At 51.8% G+C, this 22,204-nt stretch overlaps 1 protein-coding gene across 1 annotated transcript in view; it reads right to left on the bottom strand.

The window, feature by feature from the left end:
* Positions 1–22,204, bottom strand: part of LOC307139541 (kinesin-like protein KIF20A) — a gene marked incomplete at both ends in the record, with an annotated part of 70,922 nt that overhangs the window by 41,338 nt on the left and 7,380 nt on the right. The window contains one exon of the mRNA XM_079838537.1: positions 3,337–3,475. Within this exon, the coding sequence (XP_079694663.1) occupies positions 3,337–3,475 (139 nt within the window). The remainder of the gene's footprint in view (positions 1–3,336; positions 3,476–22,204) is intronic.

The raw sequence follows: 22,204 nt of genomic DNA, 5'->3' as shown, positions 1-22,204 counted from the left end.
ACACGACCCCGAGCACACACACACACGAGCACACGCATCACAATCACACAACCCCGAGCACACGCATCACACATCACACACACATGACCCGAGCACACGCATCACACACACACGACCCCGAGCACACACACACGACCACACGCATCACAATCACACGACCCCGAGCAAACGCATCACACATCACACACACATGACCCGAGCACACGCATCACACACACGACCCCGAGCACACGCATCACACACACACGACCCCGAGCACACGCATCACGCACACACGACCCCGAGCACACACACACGAGCACACACATCACAATCACACGACCCCGAGCACACGCATCACACATCACACACACACATGACCCGAGCACACGCATCACACACACACGACCCCGAGCACACACACACGAGCACACGCATCACAATCACACGACCCTGAGCACACGCATCACACATCACACACACATGACCCGAGCACACGCACACGACCCCGAGCACACGCATCACACAGGATCCTGAGCACACGCACCACACACGACCCCGAGCACACACACGAACCCGAGCACACACACCACACACGACCCTGAGCACACACACACACGACCCCGAGCACACACACCACACACGACCCCGAGCACACACACCACACACGACCCCGAGCACACGCACCACACACGACCCCGAGCACACGCACCACACACGACCCCGAGCACACGCACCATACATGACCCCAAGCACACGCATGATCCCGAGCACACGCATGACCCTGAGCACACGCACCACACACGACCCCGAGCACACGCACCACACACGACCCAGAGCACACGCACCATACATGACCCCAAGCACACGCATGATCCCGAGCACACGCATGACCCCGAGCACACACAGGACCCCGAGCACACACAGGACCCCGAGCACACACAGGACCCCGAGCACACACAGGACCCCGAGCACACACAGGACCCCGAGCACACACAGGACCCCGAGCACACACAGGACCCCGAGCACACACACAGGACCCCGAGCACACACAGGACCCCGAGCACACGCATGATCCCGAGCACACGCATCACACGATCCTGGGCACACGCACCACACACGATCCTGAGCACACGCACCACACACGACCCCGAGCACACGCACCACACATCACACTCGACCCCGAGCACACGCACCACGCATCACACTCGACCCCGAGCACACGCACCACACATCACACTCGACCCCAAGCACACGCATCACACTCGACCCCGAGCACACGCACCACACACAGTCGACCCCGAGCACACGCACCACGCATCACACTCGACCCCGAGCACACGCATCACACTCGACCCCGAGCACACGCATCACACTCGACCCCGAGCACACACACCACACATCACAGTCGACCCCGAGCACACGCACCACGCATCACACTCGACCCCGAGCACACGCACCACGCATCACAGTCGACCCCGAGCACACGCACCACACATCACAGTCGACCCCGAGCACACGCACCACACATCACACTCGACCCGAGCACACGCACCACACATCACACTCGACCCTGAGCACACGCACCACACATCACACACGACCCCGAGCACACGCACCACACTCGACCCTGAGCACACGCACCACACATCACACTCGACCCGAGCACACGCACCACGCATCACACTCGACCCCGAGCACACGCACCACACATCACACTCGACCCGAGCACACGCACCACGCATCACACTCGACCCCGAGCACACGCACACGCATCACACTCGACCCCGAGCACACGCATCACACTCGACCCCGAGCACACACACCACGCATCACACTCGACCCCGAGCACACGCACCACGCATCACACTCGACCCCGAGCACACGCACACGCATCACACTCGACCCCGAGCACACGCATCACACTCGACCCCGAGCACACACACCACGCATCACACTCGACCCCGAGCACACGCACCACGCATCACAGTCGACCCCGAGCACACGCACCACACATCACAGTCGACCCCGAGCACACGCACCACACATCACACTCGACCCGAGCACACGCACCACACATCACACTCGACCCTGAGCACACGCACCACACATCACACACGACCCCGAGCACACGCACCACACTCGACCCTGAGCACACGCACCACACATCACCCCGAGCACACGCACCACACATCACACTCGACCCGAGCACACGCACCACACACACTCGACCCGAGCACACGCATCACACTCGACCCGAGCACACGCACCACACACACTCGACCCGAGCACACGCACCACGCATCACACTCGACCCCGAGCACACGCATCACGCACGACCCCGAGCACACGCATCACGCACGACCCCGAGCACACGCATCACGCACGACCCCGAGCACACGCATCACGCACGACCCCGAGCACACGCATCACGCACGACCCCGAGCACACGCATCACGCACGACCCCGAGCACACGCATCACGCACGACCCCGAGCACACGCATCACGCACGACCCCGAGCACACGCATCACGCACGACCCCGAGCACACGCATCACACACACTCGACCCGAGCACACGCACCACGCATCACACTCGACCCCGAGCACACGCATCACGTACGACCCCGAGCACACGCATCACGTACGACCCCGAGCACACGCATCACGTACGACCCCGAGCACACGCATCACGTACGACCCCGAGCACACGCATCACGCACGACCCCGAGCACACGCATCACACACGACCCCGAGCACACGCACCACACACGACCGAGCACACGCATCACGTACGACCCCGAGCACACGCATCACGCACGACCCCGAGCACACGCATCACGCACGACCCCGAGCACACGCATCACGCACGACCCCGAGCACACGCATCACGCACGACCCCGAGCACACGCATCACGCACGACCCCGAGCACACGCATCACGCACGACCCCGAGCACACGCATCACGCACGACCCCGAGCACACGCATCACGCACGACCCCGAGCACACGCATCACGCACGACCCCGAGCACACGCATCACGCACGACCCCGAGCACACGCATCACGCACGACCCCGAGCACACGCATCACGCACGACCCCGAGCACACGCACACACATGACCCCTTAGCACACGCACACACATGACCCCTTAGCACACGCACACACATGACCCCTTAGCACACGCACACACATGACCCCGAGCACACGCACACACATGACCCCGAGCACACGCACACACATGACCCCGAGCACACGCACACACATGACCCCGAGCACACGCACACACATGACCCCGAGCACAAAAACACACACATGACCCTGAGCACACGCATCACACCCTCATCCCTGAGCTCACCTTGTATGGTGTAGGTCTTCCCCGCATTGGTCACTCCGTAGCTGAACACCAGAGCGTTTCTGCCATGAAGGAACTCCTGCACTTGAGAACTGATGGTTCCGTTGAAGAACTCCGTCTGGGTGCAGTTCGGCCCAAAGATCTGCATCAGAGAAACCCATGATCACCTATAGAAGCTCAACACACACTCATCTGGGTGAAGCTGAACTTGTACACACACAGACCTGGGTGAAGCTGAACTTGTACACACACACACACACCTGGGTGAAGCTGAACTTGTACACACACACCGGGGTGAAGCTGAACTTGTACACACACACACACACACACACACACACACGGGTGAAGCTGAACTTGTACACACAGACACCTGGGTGAAGCTGAACTTGTACACACACACCGGGGTGAAGCTGAACTTGTACACAAACACACCGGGGTGAAGCTGAACTTGTACACACACACACACACACACACCGGGGTGAAGCTGAACTTGTACACACACACACCTGGGTGAAGCTGAACTTGTACACAAACACACCTGGGTGAAGCTGAACTTGTACACAAACACACCTGGGTGAAGCTGAACTTGTACACAAACACACCTGGGTGAAGCTGAACTTGTACACAAACACACCTGGGTGAAGCTGAACTTGTACACACACACCTGGGTGAAGCTGAACTTGTACACACACACCTGGGTGAAGCTGAACTTGTACACACACACCTGGGTGAAGCTGAACTTGTACACACACACCTGGGTGAAGCTGAACTTGTACACACACACCTGGGTGAAGCTGAACTTGTACACACACACCTGGGTGAAGCTGAACTTGTACACACACACCTGGGTGAAGCTGAACTTGTACACACACACAGACACACACGGGTGAAGCTGAACTTGTACACACACACACACCTGGGTGAAGCTGAACTTGTACACACACACACACCTGGGTGGAGCTGAACTTGTACACACACCGGGGTGAAGCTGAACTTGTACACACACCTGGGTGAAGCTGAACTTGTACACAAACAGACCTGGGTGAAGCTGAACTTGTACACACACACACACCTGGGTGAAGCTGAACTTGTACACACACAAACACACCTGGGTGAAGCTGAACTTGTACACACACACACACACCTGGGTGAAGCTGAACTTGTACACACACACACACTCCTGGGTGAAGCTGAACTTGTACACACACACACACTCCTGGGTGAAGCTGAACTTGTACACACACACACACACTCCTGGGTGAAGCTGAACTTGTACACACACACACTCCTGGGTGAAGCTGAACTTGTACACACACACTCCTGGGTGAAGCTGAACTTGTACACCACACACACCTGGGTGAAGCTGAACTTGTACACCACACACACCTGGGTGAAGCTGAACTTGTACACACACACACACACACGGGTGAAGCTGAACTTGTACACACACACACACACACGGGTGAAGCTGAACTTGTACACACAGACACCTGGGTGAAGCTGAACTTGTACACACACACCGGGGTGAAGCTGAACTTGTACACACACACACCTGGGTGAAGCTGAACTTGTACACAAACACACCGGGGTGAAGCTGAACTTGTACACACACACACACCTGGGTGAAGCTGAACTTGTACACAAACACACCTGGGTGAAGCTGAACTTGTACACAAACACACCTGGGTGAAGCTGAACTTGTACACAAACACACCGGGGTGAAGCTGAACTTGTACACACACACACCTGGGTGAAGCTGAACTTGTACACAAACACACCTGGGTGAAGCTGAACTTGTACACAAACACACCTGGGTGAAGCTGAACTTGTACACAAACACACCTGGGTGAAGCTGAACTTGTACACACACACAGACACACACGGGTGAAGCTGAACTTGTACACACACACACCTGGGTGAAGCTGAACTTGTAAACACACACACTCCTGGGTGAAGCTGAACTTGTACACCACACACACCTGGGTGAAGCTGAACTTGTACACACACACACCTGGGTGGAGCTGAACTTGTACACACACCGGGGTGAAGCTGAACTTGTACACACACACACCTGGGTGAAGCTGAACTTGTACACAAACAGACCTGGGTGAAGCTGAACTTGTACACACACACACACACACACACGGGTGAAGCTGAACTTGTACACACACACACACACACCTGGGTGAAGCTGAACTTGTACACACACACACACCTGGGTGAAGCTGAACTTGTACACACACACCTGGGTGAAGCTGAACTTGTACACACACACCTGGGTGAAGCTGAACTTGTACACACACACACTCCTGGGTGAAGCTGAACTTGTACACACACACACTCCTGGGTGAAGCTGAACTTGTACACACACACAGACACACACACACGGGTGAAGCTGAACTTGTACACACACACACCTGGGTGAAGCTGAACTTGTAAACACACACACTCCTGGGTGAAGCTGAACTTGTACACCACACACACCTGGGTGAAGCTGAACTTGTACACACACACACCTGGGTGGAGCTGAACTTGTACACACACCGGGGTGAAGCTGAACTTGTACACACACACACCTGGGTGAAGCTGAACTTGTACACAAACAGACCTGGGTGAAGCTGAACTTGTACACACACACACACACCTGGGTGAAGCTGAACTTGTACACACACACACCTGGGTGAAGCTGAACTTGTAAACACACACACTCCTGGGTGAAGCTGAACTTGTACACCACACACACCTGGGTGAAGCTGAACTTGTACACACACACACCTGGGTGGAGCTGAACTTGTACACACACCGGGGTGAAGCTGAACTTGTACACACACACACCTGGGTGAAGCTGAACTTGTACACAAACAGACCTGGGTGAAGCTGAACTTGTACACAAACAGACCTGGGTGAAGCTGAACTTGTACACACACACCTGGGAGAAGCTGAACTTGTACACACACACACACACACACACGGGTGAAGCTGAACTTGTACACACACACCTGGGTGAAGCTGAACTTGTACACACACACACACACCTGGGTGAAGCTGAACTTGTACACACACACACACTCCTGGGTGAAGCTGAACTTGTACACACACACACACACTCCTGGGTGAAGCTGAACTTGTACACACACACACTCCTGGGTGAAGCTGAACTTGTACACACACACACTCCTGGGTGAAGCTGAACTTGTACACACACACACTCCTGGGTGAAGCTGAACTTGTACACACACACACTCCTGGGTGAAGCTTAACTTGTACACACACACACTCCTGGGTGAAGCTGAACTTGTACACACACACACACTCCTGGGTGAAGCTGAACTTGTACACACACACACACTCCTGGGTGAAGCTGAACTTGTACACACACACACACACTCCTGGGTGAAGCTGAACTTGTAAACACACACACTCCTGGGTGAAGCTGAACTTGTACACACACACTCCTGGGTGAAGCTGAACTTGTACACCACACACACCTGGGTGAAGCTGAACTTGTACACCACACACACCTGGGTGAAGCTGAACTTGTACACCACACACACCTGGGTGAAGCTGAACTTGTACACACACACACACCTGGGTGAAGCTGAACTTGTACACACACACACACACACACCTGGGTGAAGCTGAACTTGTACACACACACACACACACCTGGGTGAAGCTGAACTTGTACACACACACACACACACCTGGGTGAAGCTGAACTTGTACACACACACACACACCTGGGTGAAGCTGAACTTGTACACACACACACCTGGGTGAAGCTGAACTTGTACACACACACACACACAGACACACACACGGGTGAAGCTGAACTTGTACACACACACACACCTGGGTGAAGCTGAACTTGTACACACACACACACACACACAGACACACACACACGGGTGAAGCTGAACTTGTACACACACACACACACACACCTGGGTGAAGCTGAACTTGTACACACACACACCTGGGTGAAGCTGAACTTGTACACACACCTGGGTGAAGCTGAACTTGTACATACACACACACACACCTGGGTGAAGCTGAACTTGTACACACACACACCTGGGTGAAGCTGAACTTGTACACACACACACCTGGGTGAAGCTGAACTTGTACACACACACCTGGGTGAAGCTGAACTTGTACACACACACCTGGGTGAAGCTGAACTTGTACACACACACACCTGGGTGAAGCTGAACTTGTACACACACACACCTGGGTGAAGCTGAACTTGTACACACACACACCTGGGTGAAGCTGAACTTGTACACACACACACCTGGGTGAAGCTGAACTTGTACACACACACACCTGGGTGAAGCTGAACTTGTACACACACACACCTGGGTGAAGCTGAACTTGTACACACACACACCTGGGTGAAGCTGAACTTGTACACACACACACCTGGGTGAAGCTGAACTTGTACACACACACACCTGGGTGAAGCTGAACTTGTACACACACACACCTGGGTGAAGCTGAACTTGTACACACACACACCTGGGTGAAGCTGAACTTGTACACACACACACAGACACACGGGTGAAGCTGAACTTGTACACACACACACACACACACACACACCTGGGTGAAGCTGAACTTGTACACACACACACACACACACACACACACACCTGGGTGAAGCTGAACTTGTACACACACACACACACACACACACCTGGGTGAAGCTGAACTTGTACACACACACACACACCTGGGTGAAGCTGAACTTGTACACACACACACACACCTGGGTGAAGCTGAACTTGTACACACACACACACCTGGGTGAAGCTGAACTTGTACACACACACACACCTGGGTGAAGCTGAACTTGTACACACACACACACACCTGGGTGAAGCTGAACTTGTACACACACACACACACCTGGGTGAAGCTGAACTTGTACACACAGACACACACCTGGGTGAAGCTGAACTTGTACACACACACACCTGGGTGAAGCTGAACTTGTACACACACACACCTGGGTGAAGCTGAACTTGTACACACACACACACACCTGGGTGAAGCTGAACTTGTACACACACACACACACCTGGGTGAAGCTGAACTTGTACAGACACACACACACACCTGGGTGAAGCTGAACTTGTACAGACACACACCTGGGTGAAGCTGAACTTGTACACACACGGGTGAAGCTGAACTTGTACACACACACACACCTGGGTGAAGTTGAACTTGTACACACACACACCTGGGTGAAGCTGAACTTGTACACACACACACACCTGGGTGAAGCTGAACTTGTACACACACACACACCTGGGTGAAGCTGAACTTGTACACACACACACACACCTGGGTGAAGCTGAACTTGTACACACACACCTGGGTGAAGTTGAACTTGTACACACACACACCTGGGTGAAGCTGAACTTGTACACACACACACCTGGGTGAAGCTGAACTTGTACACACACACACACCTGGGTGAAGCTGAACTTGTACACACACACACACACCTGGGTGAAGCTGAACTTGTACACACACACACACACCTGGGTGAAGCTGAACTTGTACACACACACCTGGGTGAAGCTGAACTTGTACACACACCTGGGTGAAGCTGAACTTGTACACACACACACACACCTGGGTGAAGCTGAACTTGTACACACACACACACCTGGGTGAAGCTGAACTTGTACACACACACACACACACCTGGGTGAAGCTGAACTTGTACACACACACACACCTGGGTGAAGCTGAACTTGTACACACACACACACCTGGGTGAAGCTGAACTTGTACACACACACACACCTGGGTGAAGCTGAACTTGTACACACACACACACACCTGGGTGAAGCTGAACTTGTACACACACACACACCTGGGTGAAGCTGAACTTGTACACACACACACACACACACACACCTGGGTGAAGCTGAACTTGTACACACACACACACACACACCTGGGTGAAGCTGAACTTGTACACACACACACACACCTGGGTGAAGCTGAACTTGTACACACACACACACACCTGGGTGAAGCTGAACTTGTACACACACACACACCTGGGTGAAGCTGAACTTGTACACACACACACCTGGGTGAAGCTGAACTTGTACACACACACACACACACACACACCTGGGTGAAGCTGAACTTGTACACACACACACACACACACCTGGGTGAAGCTGAACTTGTACACACACACACACACACACACCTGGGTGAAGCTGAACTTGTACACACACACACACACACACCTGGGTGAAGCTGAACTTGTACACACACACACACACACACACCTGGGTGAAGCTGAACTTGTACACACACACACACACACACCTGGGTGAAGCTGAACTTGTACACACACACACACACCTGGGTGAAGCTGAACTTGTACACACACACACACACACACACCTGGGTGAAGCTGAACTTGTACACACACACACACACCTGGGTGAAGCTGAACTTGTACACACACACACACACACCTGGGTGAAGCTGAACTTGTACACACACACACACACCTGGGTGAAGCTGAACTTGTACACACACACACACACACACCTGGGTGAAGCTGAACTTGTACACACACACACACACACACACCTGGGTGAAGCTGAACTTGTACACACACACACACACCTGGGTGAAGCTGAACTTGTACACACACACACACACACACCTGGGTGAAGCTGAACTTGTACACACACACACACACACACCTGGGTGAAGCTGAACTTGTACACACACACACACCTGGGTGACGCTGAACTTGTACACACACACACAGACACACACACCTGGGTGAAGCTGAACTTGTACACACACACACACCTGGGTGAAGCTGAACTTGTACACATACACACACACACACACACACACACACACACACACACACACACACACACCTGGGTGAAGCTGAACTTGTACACACACACACACCTGGGTGAAGCTGAACTTGTACACACACACCTGGGTGAAGCTGAACTTGTACACACACACACACCTGGGTGAAGCTGAACTTGTACACACACACACACCTGGGTGAAGCTGAACTTGTACACACACACACACCTGGGTGAAGCTGAACTTGTACACACACACACACCTGGGTGAAGCTGAACTTGTACACACACCTGGGTGAAGCTGAACTTGTACACACACACACACCTGGGTGAAGCTGAACTTGTACACACAAACACACCTGGGTGAAGCTGAACTTGTACACAAACACACCTGGGTGAAGCTGAACTTGTACACAAACACACCTGGGTGAAGCTGAACTTGTACACAAACACACCTGGGTGAAGCTGAACTTGTACACAAACACACCTGGGTGAAGCTGAACTTGTACACAAACACACCTGGGTGAAGCTGAACTTGTACACAAACACACCTGGGTGAAGCTGAACTTGTACACAAACACACCTGGGTGAAGCTGAACTTGTACACAAACACACCTGGGTGAAGCTGAACTTGTACACAAACACACCTGGGTGAAGCTGAACTTGTACACAAACACACCTGGGTGAAGCTGAACTTGTACACAAACACACCTGGGTGAAGCTGAACTTGTACACAAACACACCTGGGTGAAGCTGAACTTGTACACAAACACCTGGGTGAAGCTGAACTTGTACACAAACACACCTGGGTGAAGCTGAACTTGTACACAAACACACCTGGGTGAAGCTGAACTTGTACACACACACATGGGTGAAGCTGAACTTGTACACACACACAGACACACACACACACACGGGTGAAGCTGAACTTGTACACACACACACCTGGGTGAAGCTGAACTTGTACACACACACACCTGGGTGGAGCTGAACTTGTACACACACCGGGGTGAAGCTGAACTTGTACACACACCTGGGTGAAGCTGAACTTGTACACAAACAGACCTGGGTGAAGCTGAACTTGTACACACACACACACCTGGGTGAAGCTGAACTTGTACACACACACACACACCTGGGTGAAGCTGAACTTGTACACACACACACACCTGGGTGAAGCTGAACTTGTACACACACACACTCCTGGGTGAAGCTGAACTTGTACACACACACACACTCCTGGGTGAAGCTGAACTTGTACACACACACACACACTCCTGGGTGAAGATGAACTTGTACACACACTCCTGGGTGAAGCTGAACTTGTACATACACACACACACTCCTGGGTGAAGCTGAACTTGTACATACACACACACACTCCTGGGTGAAGCTGAACTTGTACACACACACACACACACACTCCTGGGTGAAGCTGAACTTGTACACACACACACACTCCTGGGTGAAGCTGAACTTGTACACACACACACACTCCTGGGTGAAGCTGAACTTGTACACCACACACACCTGGGTGAAGCTGAACTTGTACACCACACACACCTGGGTGAAGCTGAACTTGTACACACACACACACCTGGGTGAAGCTGAACTTGTACACACACACACCTGGGTGAAGCTGAACTTGTACACACACACACACACACACGGGTGAAGCTGAACTTGTACACACAGACACCTGGGTGAAGCTGAACTTGTACACACACACCGGGGTGAAGCTGAACTTGTACACACACACACACACACCTGGGTGAAGCTGAACTTGTACACAAACACACCGGGGTGAAGCTGAACTTGTACACACACACACACACACCTGGATGAAGCTGAACTTGTACACAAACACACCTGGGTGAAGCTGAACTTGTACACAAACACACCTGGGTGAAGCTGAACTTGTACACAAACACACCGGGGTGAAGCTGAACTTGTACACAAACACACCGGGGTGAAGCTGAACTTGTACACAAACACACCGGGGTGAAGCTGAACTTGTACACAAACACACCTGGGTGAAGCTGAACTTGTACACAAACACACCTGGGTGAAGCTGAACTTGTACACAAACACACCTGGGTGAAGCTGAACTTGTACACAAACACACCTGGGTGAAGCTGAACTTGTACACACACACAGACACACACGGGTGAAGCTGAACTTGTACACACACACACCTGGGTGAAGCTGAACTTGTAAACACACACACTCCTGGGTGAAGCTGAACTTGTACACCACACACACCTGGGTGAAGCTGAACTTGTACACACACACACCTGGGTGGAGCTGAACTTGTACACACACCGGGGTGAAGCTGAACTTGTACACACACACACCTGGGTGAAGCTGAACTTGTACACAAACAGACCTGGGTGAAGCTGAACTTGTACACACACACCTGGGTGAAGCTGAACTTGTACACACACACACACTCCTGGGTGAAGCTGAACTTGTACACACACACACACACCTGGGTGAAGCTGAACTTGTACACACACACACCTGGGTGAAGCTGAACTTGTAAACACACACACTCCTGGGTGAAGCTGAACTTGTACACCACACACACCTGGGTGAAGCTGAACTTGTACACACACACACCTGGGTGGAGCTGAACTTGTACACACACCGGGGTGAAGCTGAACTTGTACACACACACACCTGGGTGAAGCTGAACTTGTACACAAACAGACCTGGGTGAAGCTGAACTTGTACACACACACACACACACCTGGGTGAAGCTGAACTTGTACACACACACACACACACACACACGGGTGAAGCTGAACTTGTACACACACACCTGGGTGAAGCTGAACTTGTACACACACACACACCTGGGTGAAGCTGAACTTGTACACACACACACACACCTGGGTGAAGCTGAACTTGTACACACACACACACTCCTGGGTGAAGCTGAACTTGTACACACACACACTCCTGGGTGAAGCTGAACTTGTACACACACACACTCCTGGGTGAAGCTGAACTTGTACACACACACACTCCTGGGTGAAGCTTAACTTGTACACACACACACTCCTGGGTGAAGCTTAACTTGTACACACACACACTCCTGGGTGAAGCTGAACTTGTACACACACACACACTCCTGGGTGAAGCTGAACTTGTACACACACACACTCCTGGGTGAAGCTGAACTTGTACACCACACACACCTGGGTGAAGCTGAACTTGTACACCACACACACACCTGGGTGAAGCTGAACTTGTACACCACACACACACCTGGGTGAAGCTGAACTTGTACACACACACACACACCTGGGTGAAGCTGAACTTGTACACACACACACACACCTGGGTGAAGCTGAACTTGTACACACACACACACACACCTGGGTGAAGCTGAACTTGTACACACACACACACACCTGGGTGAAGCTGAACTTGTACACAAACACACCTGGGTGAAGCTGAACTTGTACACACACACAGACACACACGGGTGAAGCTGAACTTGTACACACACACACACACACACACACCTGGGTGAAGCTGAACTTGTACACACACACCTGGGTGAAGCTGAACTTGTACACACACACACCTGGGTGAAGCTTAACTTGTACACACACACACACACACACAGACACACACACACGGGTGAAGCTGAACTTGTACACAAACACACCGGGGTGAAGCTGAACTTGTACACAAACACACCGGGGTGAAGCTGAACTTGTACACAAACACACCGGGGTGAAGCTGAACTTGTACACACACACACACACACACACCTGGGTGAAGCTGAACTTGTACACACACACCTGGGTGAAGCTGAACTTGTACACACACCTGGGTGAAGCTGAACTTGTACACACACACACCTGGGTGAAGCTGAACTTGTACACACACACACACACACACACACCTGGGTGAAGCTGAACTTGTACACACACACACACACACACACACCTGGGTGAAGCTGAACTTGTACACACACACACACACACACACCTGGGTGAAGCTGAACTTGTACACACACACACCTGGGTGAAGCTGAACTTGTACACACACACACCTGGGTGAAGCTGAACTTGTACACACACACACCTGGGTGAAGCTGAACTTGTACACACACACACCTGGGTGAAGCTGAACTTGTACACACACACACAGACACACACACACGGGTGAAGCTGAACTTGTACACAAACACACACACACACACCTGGGTGAAGCTGAACTTGTACACACACACACACCTGGGTGAAGCTGAACTTGTACACACACACACACACACCTGGGTGAAGCTGAACTTGTACACACACACACACACCTGGGTGAAGCTGAACTTGTACACACACACACACACACACCTGGGTGAAGCTGAACTTGTACACACACACCTGGGTGAAGCTGAACTTGTACACACACACACACACCTGGGTGAAGCTGAACTTGTACACACACACACACACCTGGGTGAAGCTGAACTTGTACACACACACACACACCTGGGTGAAGCTGAACTTGTACAGACACACAGACACACACCTGGGTGAAGCTGAACTTGTACACACACGGGTGAAGCTGAACTTGTACACACACACACCTGGGTGAAGCTGAACTTGTACACACACACACCTGGGTGAAGCTGAACTTGTACACACACACACCTGGGTGAAGCTGAACTTGTACACACACACACACACCTGGGTGAAGCTGAACTTGTACACACACACACACACCTGGGTGAAGCTGAACTTGTACAGACACACACCTGGGTGAAGCTGAACTTGTACAGACACACACCTGGGTGAAGCTGAACTTGTACAGACACACACCTGGGTGAAGCTGAACTTGTACACACACACCTGGGTGAAGTTGAACTTGTACACACACACACCTGGGTGAAGCTGAACTTGTACACACACACACCTGGGTGAAGCTGAACTTGTACACACACACACCTGGGTGAAGCTGAACTTGTACACACACACACACACCTGGGTGAAGCTGAACTTGTACACACACACCTGGGTGAAGTTGAACTTGTACACACACACCTGGGTGAAGTTGAACTTGTACACACACACACCTGGGTGAAGCTGAACTTGTACACACACACACCTGGGTGAAGCTGAACTTGTACACACACACACACCTGGGTGAAGCTGAACTTGTACACACACACACACACACACCTGGGTGAAGCTGAACTTGTACACACACACCTGGGTGAAGCTGAACTTGTACACACACACCTGGGTGAAGCTGAACTTGTACACACACACACACACCTGGGTGAAGCTGAACTTGTACACACACACACACACCTGGGTGAAGCTGAACTTGTACACACACACACACCTGGGTGAAGCTGAACTTGTACACACACACACACACACACCTGGGTGAAGCTGAACTTGTACACACACACACACACACACCTGGGTGAAGCTGAACTTGTACACACACACACACACCTGGGTGAAGCTGAACTTGTACACACACACACACACACCTGGGTGAAGCTGAACTTGTACACACACACACACACACACACCTGGGTGAAGCTGAACTTGTACACACACACACACACACACACACACGGGTGAAGCTGAACTTGTACACACACACACACCTGGGTGAAGCTGAACTTGTACACACACACACACACCTGGGTGAAGCTGAAATTGTACACACACACACACACCTGGGTGAAGCTGAACTTGTACACACACACACACACCTGGGTGAAGCTGAACTTGTACACACACACACACACCTGGGTGAAGCTGAACTTGTACACACACACACACACCTGGGTGAAGCTGAACTTGTACACACACACACACACCTGGGTGAAGCTGAACTTGTACACACACACACACACCTGGGTGAAGCTGAACTTGTACACACACACACACCTGGGTGAAGCTGAACTTGTACACACACACACACCTGGGTGAAGCTGAACTTGTACACACACACACACCTGGGTGAAGCTGAACTTGTACACACACACACACACACACCTGGGTGAAGCTGAACTTGTACACACACACACACACCTGGGTGAAGCTGAACTTGTACACACACACACACACCTGGGTGAAGCTGAACTTGTACACACACACACACACCTGGGTGAAGCTGAACTTGTACACACACACACACACCTGGGTGAAGCTGAACTTGTACACACACACACACACCTGGGTGAAGCTGAACTTGTACACACACACACACACCTGGGTGAAGCTGAACTTGTACACACACACACACACCTGGGTGAAGCTGAACTTGTACACACACACACACCTGGGTGAAGCTGAACTTGTACACACACACACACACCTGGGTGAAGCTGAACTTGTACACACACACACACACACACCTGGGTGAAGCTGAACTTGTACACACACACACACACACCTGGGTGAAGCTGAACTTGTACACACACACCTGGGTGACGCTGAACTTGTACACACACACAGACACACACACCTGGGTGAAGCTGAACTTGTACACACACACACCTGGGTGAAGCTGAACTTGTACACACACACACACCTGGGTGAAGCTGAACTTGTACACATACACACACACACACACCTGGGTGAAGCTGAACTTGTACACACACACACACCTGGGTGAAGCTGAACTTGTACACACACACACACCTGGGTGAAGCTGAACTTGTACACACACACACACCTGGGTGAAGCTGAACTTGTACACACACACACACCTGGGTGAAGCTAAACTTGTACACACACACACACCTGGGTGAAGCTGAACTTGTACACACACACACACACACACCTGGGTGAAGCTGAACTTGTACACACACACACACACACACACACACCTGGGTGAAGCTGAACTTGTACACACACAAACACACACACCTGGGTGAAGCTGAACTTGTACACACACACACACACACACACCTGGGTGAAGCTGAACTTGTACACACACACACACACACACACACCTGGGTGAAGCTGAACTTGTAAACACACACACACACCTGGGTGAAGCTGAACTTGTACACCACACACACCTGGGTGAAGCTGAACTTGTACACACACACACACCTGGGTGAAGCTGAACTTGTACACACACACACACCTGGGTGAAGCTGAACTTGTACACACACACACCTGGGTGAAGCTGAACTTGTACACACACACACACACACACGGGTGAAGCTGAACTTGTACACACAGACACCTGGGTGAAGCTGAACTTGTACACACAGACACCTGGGTGAAGCTGAACTTGTAAACACACACACTCCTGGGTGAAGCTGAACTTGTACACACACACACACCTGGGTGAAGCTGAACTTGTACACACACACAGACACACACACCTGGGTGAAGCTGAACTTGTAAACACACACACTCCTGGGTGAAGCTGAACTTGTACACCACACACACCTGGGTGAAGCTGAACTTGTACACACACACACCTGGGTGGAGCTGAACTTGTACACACACCGGGGTGAAGCTGAACTTGTACACACACACACCTGGGTGAAGCTGAACTTGTACACAAACAGACCTGGGTGAAGCTGAACTTGTACACACACACACACACACCTGGGTGAAGCTGAACTTGTACACACACACACACACACACACACACCTGGGTGAAGCTGAACTTGTACACACACACACACACCTGGGTGAAGCTGAACTTGTACACACACACACACACACACACCTGGGTGAAGCTGAACTTGTACACACACACACACTCCTGGGTGAAGCTGAACTTGTACACACACACACACTCCTGGGTGAAGCTGAACTTGTACACACACACACACACTCCTGGGTGAAGCTGAACTTGTACACACACACACACTCCTGGGTGAAGCTGAACTTGTACACACACACACTCCTGGGTGAAGCTGAACTTGTACACACACACTCCTGGGTGAAGCTGAACTTGTACACACACACACACTCCTGGGTGAAGCTGAACTTGTACACACACACACACACTCCTGGGTGAAGCTGAACTTGTAAACACACACACTCCTGGGTGAAGCTGAACTTGTACACACACACTCCTGGGTGAAGCTGAACTTGTACACACACACACACCTGGGTGAAGCTGAACTTGTACACCACACACACCTGGGTGAAGCTGAACTTGTACACACACACACACACCTGGGTGAAGCTGAACTTGTACACACACACACACACACACACACACACCTGGGTGAAGCTGAACTTGTACACACACACACACACACCTGGGTGAAGCTGAACTTGTACACACACACACACCTGGGTGAAGCTGAACTTGTACACACACACACACACACACACCTGGGTGAAGCTGAACTTGTACACACACACACCTGGGTGAAGCTGAACTTGTACACACACACACACACACACACACACACACGGGTGAAGCTGAACATGTACACACACACACACCTGGGTGAAGCTGAACTTGTACACACACACCTGGGTGAAGCTGAACTTGTACACACACACCTGGGTGAAGCTGAACTTGTACACACACACACACACACACACAGACACACACACACGGGTGAAGCTGAACTTGTACACACACACACACACACACACCTGGGTGAAGCTGAACTTGTACACACACACACACACACCTGGGTGAAGCTGAACTTGTACACACACACACACACACCTGGGTGAAGCTGAACTTGTACACACACACCTGGGTGAAGCTGAACTTGTACACACACACACACACACACCTGGGTGAAGCTGAACTTGTACACACACACACACACACACACCTGGGTGAAGCTGAACTTGTACACACACACACACACCTGGGTGAAGCTGAACTTGTACACACACACACACACACACCTGGGTGAAGCTGAACTTGTACACACACACACACACACACCTGGGTGAAGCTGAACTTGTACACACACACACCTGGGTGAAGCTGAACTTGTACACACACACACCTGGGTGAAGCTGAACTTGTACACACACACACCTGGGTGAAGCTGAACTTGTACACACACACACCTGGGTGAAGCTGAACTTGTACACACACACACCTGGGTGAAGCTGAACTTGTACACACACACACAGACACACACACACGGGTGAAGCTGAACTTGTACACACACACACACACACACACCTGGGTGAAGCTGAACTTGTACACACACACACACACACACACCTGGGTGAAGCTGAACTTGTACACACACACACACCTGGGTGAAGCTGAACTTGTACACACACACACACACACACACACCTGGGTGAAGCTGAACTTGTACACACACACACACACACACCTGGGTGAAGCTGAACTTGTACACACACACACCTGGGTGAAGCTGAACTTGTACACACACACACCTGGGTGAAGCTGAACTTGTACACACACACACCTGGGTGAAGCTGAACTTGTACACACACACACCTGGGTGAAGCTGAACTTGTACACACACACAGACACACACCTGGGTGAAGCTGAACTTGTACACACACGGGTGAAGCTGAACTTGTACACACACGGGTGAAGCTGAACTTGTACACACACACCTGGGTGAAGTTGAACTTGTACACACACACACCTGGGTGAAGCTGAACTTGTACACACACACCTGGGTGAAGCTGAACTTGTACACACACACCTGGGTGAAGCTGAACTTGTACACACACACACACACCTGGGTGAAGCTGAACTTGTACACACACACACACACACACACCTGGGTGAAGCTGAACTTGTACACACACACCTGGGTGAAGCTGAACTTGTACACACACACCTGGGTGAAGCTGAACTTGTGTGTACACACACACACACACACCTGGGTGAAGCTGAACTTGTACACACACACACACCTGGGTGAAGCTGAACTTGTACACACACACACACACACACACACACACACACACCTGGGTGAAGCTGAACTTGTACACACACACACACACACCTGGGTGAAGCTGAACTTGTACACACACACAGACACACACACCTGGGTGAAGCTGAACTTGTACACACACACCTGGGTGAAGCTGAACTTGTACACACACACAGACACACACACCTGGGTGAAGCTGAACTTGTACACACACACCTGGGTGAAGCTGAACTTGTACACACACACACACCTGGGTGAAGCTGAACTTGTACACATACACACACACACACACACACACACACACCTGGGTGAAGCTGAACTTGTACACACACACACACCTGGGTGAAGCTGAACTTGTACACACACACACACCTGGGTGAAGCTGAACTTGTACACACACACACACCTGGGTGAAGCTGAACTTGTACACACACACACACACACACACACACACACACCTGGGTGAAGCTGAACTTGTACACACACACACCTGGGTGAAGCTGAACTTGTACACACACACACACACACACACACACACACACCTGGGTGAAGCTGAACTTGTACACACACACACCTGGGTGAAGCTGAACTTGTACACACACACACACACACCTGGGTGAAGCTGAACTTGTAAACACACACACACCTGGGGTAAGCTGAACTTGTAAACACACACACACACCTGGGTGAAGCTGAACTTGTACACACACACACACACACACACCTGGGTGAAGCTGAACTTGTACACACACACACACACACCTGGGTGAAGCTGAACTTGTACACACACACACACCTGGGGTAAGCTGAACTTGTAAACACACACACACACCTGGGTGAAGCTGAACTTGTACACACACACACACACACACCTGGGTGAAGCTGAACTTGTACACACGCACCTGGGTGAAGCTGAACTTGTACACACACACACACACACACCTGGGTGAAGCTGAACTTGTACACACACACCTGGGTGAAGCTGAACTTGTACACACACACACCTGGGTGAAGCTGAACTTGTACACACACACACACACACACACCTGGGTGAAGCTGAACTTGTACACACACACACACACACACACACCTGGTTGAAGCTGAACTTGTACACACACACACCTGGGTGAAGCTGAACTTGTACACACACACACACACCTGGGTGAAGCTGAACTTGTACACACACACACACACCTGGGTGAAGCTGAACTTGTACACACACACACACACCTGGGTGAAGCTGAACTTGTACACACACACACACCTGGGTGAAGCTGAACTTGTACACACACACACCTGGGTGAAGCTGAACTTGTACACACACACACCTGGGTGAAGCTGAACTTGTACACACACACACCTGGGTGAAGCTGAACTTGTACACACACACACACACACACACACCTGGGTGAAGCTGAACTTGTACACACACACACACACACACACACCTGGGTGAAGCTGAACTTTTACACACACACACACACACCTGGGTGAAGCTGAACTTGTACACACACACACACACACACACACACACACACACACACACACACACACACACACACACACACCTGGGTGAAGCTGAACTTGTACACACACACCTGGGTGAAGCTGAACTTGTACACACACACACACACCTGGGTGAAGCTGAACTTGTACACACACACACACACACCTGGGTGAAGCTGAACTTGTACACACACACACACCTGGGTGAAGCTGAACTTGTGTACACACACACACACCTGGGTGAAGCTGAACTTGTGTACACACACACACACCTGGGTGAAGCTGAACTTGTACACACACACACACACACACCTGGGTGAAGCTGAACTTGTACACACACACACCTGGGTGAAGCTGAACTTGTACACACACACACACCTGGGTGAAGCTGAACTTGTGTACACACACACACACCTGGGTGAAGCTGAACTTGTGTACACACACACACACCTGGGTGAAGCTGAACTTGCGTACACACACACACCTGGGTGAAGCTGAACTTGTACACACACACACACACCTGGGTGAAGCTGAACTTGTACACACACACACACACACACACACACACCTGGGTGAAGCTGAACTTGTACACACACACACACACACC

The sequence above is a fragment of the Gobio gobio genome (assembly GCF_949357685.1).
Source record: "Gobio gobio genome assembly, chromosome: 2".
Classification (NCBI taxonomy): Eukaryota; Metazoa; Chordata; class Actinopteri; order Cypriniformes; family Gobionidae; genus Gobio; species Gobio gobio.
This window is presented reverse-complemented; position numbering and strand designations above follow the sequence as displayed.